Source organism: Anomalospiza imberbis, chromosome Z (assembly GCF_031753505.1).
Source record: "Anomalospiza imberbis isolate Cuckoo-Finch-1a 21T00152 chromosome Z, ASM3175350v1, whole genome shotgun sequence".
Classification (NCBI taxonomy): Eukaryota; Metazoa; Chordata; class Aves; order Passeriformes; family Viduidae; genus Anomalospiza; species Anomalospiza imberbis.
The window spans coordinates 53,643,789-53,651,195 of NC_089721.1; the positions used below are offsets into that span (position 1 = coordinate 53,643,789).

Below are 7,407 nucleotides of genomic sequence, written 5' to 3' on the forward strand. Positions count from 1 at the left end.
TTTATGCAACGTTAAAGGCTACTGCTGAAAAATTTTATGTTACAAAACAGAAGATGAACATGCTAGATTTGATGGCATGGGGCACATAGTTCATGTTTTAATACTGAGAAGCAGCAATTTAATACTGCCACTGTCTTGTTTCAGGTAAACACATTTTAATCTCACCCAGCTCCTCACTGTGTTTACTAGCAGTCTGGGTATTCAGTAAACAGCATTAAGTGGGTACAGTAAAGAAAATACCTTCATGCTGGAGAAACAGATGTTCCCTCAGTAGTTCCAGTTTTATTTAAAGCATTTAGTTTATCATTCCTGAGCAGGAACGCTCACGTCTGCAGGAGCAGGCAGCCTGTTCCCTGCATATGTGCTTCCATCTCTTTATGCACACTGTGCTCCATGAATGTGTTTTCTGCAGCAACTTTACCACATAGTACTCACAGATTTTAGGCATGCAGACCTTTGTATTTTCTGTTTTCTTTTCTTCTTTTAGTTCTTCCAGATTCAGATGGGAAGATTCAGTTAAATATTAAACGTCAGAAAAACTGTTTTGCTTCCACATCAGTTTTACTGCTACCGTTTAACAAAAATTGTCATGTACTATATAGCAGTCAGTTTTATGACTACTCAAAAAACACCACTGTTTCAGTGGTTGTGATAAATATGGGCTAAAGAATATATATATATTGCTTACTGTTGTTGTCAGTAAGAGAGCAGTTATTAAAGCTGTAAGCTGTGTACTGGATTTGTTAAATCTGATCATGGGAAACTCAGTATGACAGTAGAAACCCTCCATCTCTAGGATGGATAGAAAAATTATTCATACACCACCTAAAAGTGGCAGCTGTTTCAAATTTTTTTACCCAAAATCCTCAAAAAATAAATTAAATCTTCAAGGAAAGAACCTTCTGCAATTCTTAGCGAGACCTTGAGCTGCAACCACAAAATCCAGAAAGACATTGGGGTGAAGAGTAGTTCTTACAGCCCTACGTATCTTTTGGCTTTCCCTCACACCTACTTTTGCTCTCCAATTTCTTCCTCTTCTACTACAGCTGGTATTCAAATCACCTCTGCCAAATAAGACATTTTATGTAATGTTGCTTTTTCCCCTAATGTGGCCTTTTCATTAGGACATAGTTTACAGGCTGAAGAAGCCTAAGCTTAAGTGAAGCTTCTGCTTCATGATCTTCCTGGTGTGTGAAGTTCTGGCTTTGGCTGCCATAGGACAGACACCTTGAGCACCAAGAATGGCCCTGCCTGCACCCACTCAGCTGATGCAGGGCATTATCAAGGAGGGTGCTTGTAAAGCACTGAGATAGCATTTTTGACTTGCTGTGGAGAGCCTGGGTGTGCTGCACTTACTATGGGTCTAGAGTCAGCCCTGTTACCAGCCAAATTTATTTTAAAATTGAGATAGTTGGCTATTTTTAGGCAAGCGGTTTCCTGGGTCATGATTTCAGTGCTCCATTGAGGAGTCCCAATTCCCCACTCAGTCATTCCAGTTGCATGCTATAATTATGCCACTGTTTCCTCTAGAGGGTCTAAAACTGTCACAGCTTTGTAAAAACAAGGGTTGTTTTAGGTCAAACACTCTTTTCAATAGATTAGAAGAATAATTCTGGAATAACTATTCAAAAGTCTCTTTAGTTTATATGCTGTACCATTTAGTGTTAATACTGAGCCAGACTTGCTTTCCTGCAAGGTGCAAGTCCACATGCTATGCCCTCATGGTATCTCTGATATGAATCTGGATACAGTTTTGCTTGGAGACCCAGCAGCATTTGTAGAAGCCAACAAACTTTGGGGTAGGTGTGCAGACCGGGGATAAATGGAAGAAACCCTACTGCCATCTTTTAAGACAAATAGAAGCTGACTGATCCAAAGCAGGAGTCTTCAAAGCTTAAGTGAATTGACTGTTGCAATCCATCACCAGAGACTCTCACAATACTGTGATGTCCAGCAAAGAAGCTGCTGATTTCAGACTGTTCTAAACGATGTAAAATCCATTTCATTTTCAGCTGTCATATTTTTGCAGGCCAAATTCCACAGACCTTATTTAAAAACGTAGTGGCAGTTTTAGTTTGAAATTTATGCTGAATGATGCACTGATACCCACTTCCACTTTTGCTTCTCCATTGTTCAGTTTGGAGTGTCTTTTCTTGGTTTAGGCATTCTGCAGTGGGAGTAACTCCAGTACACAGCTTACAGGCTGATGTCTCAGACCTATTTTTTCCTACTGATTTTTTTCTTATATTTACTTTTTAAAAAATTAATTGGTAGGTTTATGAGCACATTTGTCCCTCTGCTAGGAAAAACAGAAACCACTCAGCCCTGGTCCCTCCTTCTGGTGGTTGTTTTGCAAAAAGAGGAGACATGATTTTGAGCAAAATTTCAGAACAAAATCCTTCTAGTGAACCTGGACTAACTTTGCAGCCATGGTCAGTGCTGTGAATGAGATGGAGCTTCTGTTAAAATTCATCTCAGTTGGCCAGATTTTGTCTTTTGTTCTTTGGCTTGTTCAGAGTCATAGTTAAAAGAAACTTAGAGGACAAAGAAATACTAATGCTGGCAAAACTCTATCCTGTCTTCAGCTCCTGAATGAAGGTCTAGAGGTTACAACTGGCATAAATGCAGTAGTGCATTCTCATTCCCATAAGCAACATTACAGTGGCCTGTAATTTCAGATGGAGTTCAGAGCTGATTTTCTGATACTGCCTGTACAGGAGCCTAGCACCTATGTACTCTTCCAACCACAGTTTGTGACAAGCTGAAGAATTTCTTTAGTCTTTAATTATTTACTTTTGTTCTTGTCAAGGCTTAAGTCCTCACTGCACGTGACTTTCTTCACAGAAGAATAAAATACCATCATCGTATCTCAAAAGGTTATCTACTCTTCTGCAGTCAGAAAGTGTGCAGAGCAGCTTGCAGGAAGCATTAGGGATGAGGGACGGCCAGTATTGCTTCAGTGAAAAGTCATGTATTCGTTGTGGGATTTTTTAAACTGACATAAAAAGCTTCAAAAGTTTGCTTCTTTGGGAGGGATGGTTAAAACACACTGAGGGCAATTGACATTGTCAGCTCTGTAGTGTCATCATGGAGCTGTTATTCAGTGTTGGTCAGAAAAGAACATTGTCATGTGCTTCTGTAAGAAGGCTCCAGACCCCTTTATATCTCACTCTGCTGTGTGGAAAACACCCAAGCTATGCATGATTTGCTGAGGAGTACCTCAGACACATCACAATAATGCCTTTTGGTGTTGTCTTGTTTTCTTTTTGCGTTTCTGAAAACACATGTCAAAACTGTTTCTTATAGTTAATTGTTAATGTGTGTGTATATGTACAAATAGATACACAGTATGTGTATATACCTGTGTGTATGATGTGTGCGTATGAAATACATTTAAATGTATCGGGCCCATCGCGTACCAGGCTTTGTAGGCCTTCCTCTTGTAAATCTCCTTTCACATGTGCATGGAATGATTTTTCACTCCAGGAGCACTTTGATCACAGTGTGCCGTAGATGCAGCCCCATGACCACAAGAAGGGCCAGGGTCAGGGGCTGGGGCAGGCACTGCCTAGTCCTGCCTGAGAGGGTGATGTGCTGAAATAGGCAGCTCTCCACTTCCTGGGCCTCATGTGCAGCTGCAGGGTGGTTGCTGGCTCCTGGTACTGAAGGTGTGCAGTTTTAGTTTGAAATTAAACTAAATTTGGCCCTGGGGAGAGGGCCAAGACGTGGACAGGGCAAGTGCAGCTGTGCTGGTAGAGGTCAGCTGGGGCTCCCCTGCAGAGAGCTGGATGCTGCCAGACAACTCCTACCACTTCTGTCCTCCTGTGGTGTGGCTTTGCTCCTGTGTGCCACTCCCCCCTCCCCCCCACTTCCATATCAGTGAGTGCTTCCAGAGTGCTTCCATCGCATGTCTTCCTTTTCTGCACACAGGGTGTGGCACTGGAGCCCCGTGGGGAGCGCTGGCCTGGCTGGTCCCTGCCCACCTGGCTGGTCTCTGCCTGCCTGGGTGCACAGTGTTCGACACCCTGAGGGCACGTCCAGCTGAGTGACATCCTGTGCTTTCCTTTTCTCTCCTGACCAGGTCCTTGAGGCAACCAGGGTGAACCGCAGGAAGAGTGCTCTGGCATTGCGCTGGGAAGCTGGCATTTATGCCAACCGAGAGGAGGACGAGTAAACACGCTGCAGTGTGAAGACAGCAACCAGGCACGCCGGAACCAAAAAAAAAGAGAAAGGAAGAAAGGAAAGAAAAGAAAAAAAAAACCCCAAACACAAAAACCCACCATGAAAGCAGCAGCATTTTAGTCCAATATTTATTAAATATACAACAAACTCGATGCACATAGACACAGAAATTATCCAGCTCCTGGCAATCCTAAAACTACAGGAAAAACACACCTAGAAAACAACCCCTTCTTCTTCCCTCCATCTCCCCTCTGAAATCATGCAATGGAGAGGGTGCAGGGGGTGGGAGCCCTTGGGGGTGGGCACAAGAGGGTGACTGTGCCCACGGACCAGATAGGCTGCAGGCACGTGTCAGGAAGTCATTCGTGGAGGAGTCTGCGGCCAGGGCTCACACCTGTATTTCTCGCTGACTGAATTGCCAGCCCTGCTTGCCCCCAGGACCACGGTCTACCCAGCAGCTCTTGTCAGAACCTCCTGCAGTTTCTTCGCCTCCCACAGCCGCTGCACAAGACCATCAGTGTTAATTCGGCATACTCTTATTCAGCCACAAAACACAAAGATACTGCCCTCTGTTCTGTTTCTTTGAGGAGACTGAAGGGTTGAGTTTGGGATTGGGTTGGTTGTTCTGGGGGGAGTGGGTGGGTTCTGCTCCTCTTTCTAGTAATTTATCTGTTTAAAACAAGAAAAACCCAACAAACAGGGAGGCAGTTACTGCAAATGTACAATCCAGCATACTCAGTCAAACAGTCCCTTGTGTTGCAAACACAAGCCATCACAATTTAGGAGTGGAATAGATGGGGATGAGAGCTAAGCCAAATGGATTACCTTAGCTTTAGGATCCTATATGCTTGCAATATCACCTGAACTCCAGGTTCTCAGAGCATATTTACGTAACAAAGTTTCTAAGTAGAAAATCTGTATTTAGCGGATGACAACTATTTTTTGATGGTGGGGTGGGAAAGAATGGCATATGTGTAAAATCTTTGAAGATGGATAATTTGAAGGAGAAAGGTAGTGGGAAAGGGATACAAATAAAGGACATTTAATTTTTAAATGAGGCAATAAATGAACTAAGCCAGACTCTGGCCTAGAAAGAGGTATGAAATAAAGAAAAAAAGAGAGTTATGTCTTCAACTATACTTATACAACTTAAAAAGCCTTTGAAGTAGAGTGCTTTGTGGAAGTCTTCACGTTTCCAGGCAACACCAAAAGCTAAAGGGCATAATGAGTTGGAAGGAATGAGCAAGGAAGAACAGACAAGGGAAGAAAACATTATCTTAGCCGTTCAGCCAGTGTTTTCAGCGCTACAAGCAAACCATAGAGCCTTTAGTTATTGCTTAGGCTTGGGATCAGCAGCAGTGAAGGATTAGTGTGGATGTGTGTGTGTGTGTGTGTGGGAGTGTGTGGGGGAGTGCATGAGGCTGGCATACCATAAAGTGTATGGCAGCGCGTGCACTGATTATTTTCTCCACAGCTGTTTACCAGCTATAGGGGTGAGTGCTATTTTTTTTTCTGAAAGGGGATATAAAAATAAGGCACTGAGTTAATGCAGTATTTGTGATATTAAAATTTGACCCACCATGATATTTGCATGAGTCACAATTGCAAAGTATTGACCAGTTTTGTAAGCTGACAATTAGGAAAAGAAATGTGGTATTTATTCTTGTGCTTTGTATTTCTATGTAGTATAGAGGCTGCGGGTTTACTCTTTCTTATCACCAAGCAATACAATAGGAATATTTTACAACTGGGAACCATAATTTCTGGACTAGAAACCAAAAAGTTTAGGAGGTGATGGGAAAAAAGACACAAAACCTTTATTCTCTTAAAAAATATTCTTTCTTTTTTATAATCAGTTATTATTTCGATATCTTTTAAAAAGTCATCAGTCAGGATACTGTGTCCTCCCTAAGCCTTTCCTTGGTTTCATGGCCTGCTGTGCTTTTTTATCCTGAAACAGTCAGCTCATTTAAAATGAGTACTGTTACTGTGAACATGTTTCTGGTGCTTTTTTTAAACAAACACAGAGCTTGCAACCAAATTATTCACTACCACCACCCTTCAGTTCCTCCAGCATGTGATTTCTGTCCATGGACACTTACGATTTTCAGGCTTATTTTCAGGGAACTGTAGTAAATACATTTATATCTACCATTGACTCAGTTCTTTCCATTTTCTCTGTAAGTGCTACTGAACTGAAGAAAACCTGCTGAACCAAGAGTTCCCTGTGATGAGGGCAGCAGGTTTATCTCAAGGAGGGGCACCATGGGGATGTTCCATGCCGGTGAAAGAACTGTGTATCTAATGAAGTGGACCTGTTTTTCAGGCTTGGTAATCGCAGGTGAATCAAGGGTAATTCCTGTTTCAAGGCAGGTTGTTACCATACAGCTGTAGGAAAAGCACCAGCACCAGTGCAGCAGGTGAGACCATGTGTCACATAGCTGCAGATGTGAGCTCCACAAACCTGTGTCAAGAAGATTCCTGGCCTTTGGGGAGAGCTTAAGAGAGACTGGGAAAAAGGAGTTTTCTGAGAATAGGAGATGGCCTCTGTGGTGTGGTGGTCTTGCATTAAATGGCACTCATCAGCATTTCCCCCAGTATTTGCTCCTGAAAGCTAGGTCAGCCCTGGACTGCCTTCCCAGGAATTTGCATCTTTATTTTCTTTAGTCTATAAGCCTGTTTTTCCCTCCAGCTTTCTCACTGGAAGCCACTGACAATAATCACCCATCATAAGACATCTTTTCATGTTTTGTTCTGTGTCATAGAAGCATTTGCTTTCAGCCCCTGCAACAAAAGTATTTCAGTCCAGCACAGATGGACTTTTCACCCAGCAGTTTTTCTCTTCCAGAAATTATGGACACTTATAGTCAGCAGCACATTTAGTGCTGTGGTAACAAGAGTGAGATGCAGTTTACTTGCCTCTGATATTTCATTTGCATGCTACCAAGCTTAGGTGTTTATAAGTATACGGCAGTAATACATATCTATATATGACTATATCAAATGCAAGAAAAGAGCACTATTGCAGAGTTAACTTTGTCTCCACAAAAGAAATGCTCAGATCCTTTCCCGTGGCAAAGACTGGTTTTAATGAAACTGTGTATTGAAAAATAGTTAAGCATTAGCATTTGTCATTATAATCGGTTTGAGGTTACAGTGCAGGTTTTCTGAACAATTTGTTTCTAAAGCTGCCGATTTGGGCTTCATCTTGTTCTATACTGACAT

General features: G+C 42.3%; 1 protein-coding gene across 11 annotated transcripts in view; it reads left to right on the plus strand.

The window, feature by feature from the left end:
* The window catches only part of PALM2AKAP2 (PALM2 and AKAP2 fusion), a 266,259-nt gene extending 259,568 nt beyond the window's left edge, over positions 1 to 6,691 (plus strand). For all 11 annotated transcript variants that reach the window (XM_068175757.1, XM_068175759.1, XM_068175754.1 and 8 more), the window contains one exon: positions 4,082 to 6,691. In XM_068175757.1, coding sequence (XP_068031858.1) covers positions 4,082 to 4,174 — 93 coding nt within the window. In that variant the 3' untranslated portion in view covers positions 4,175 to 6,691. The remainder of the gene's footprint in view (positions 1 to 4,081) is intronic.
* The last annotated feature ends 716 nt before the right edge of the window (positions 6,692 to 7,407 follow it).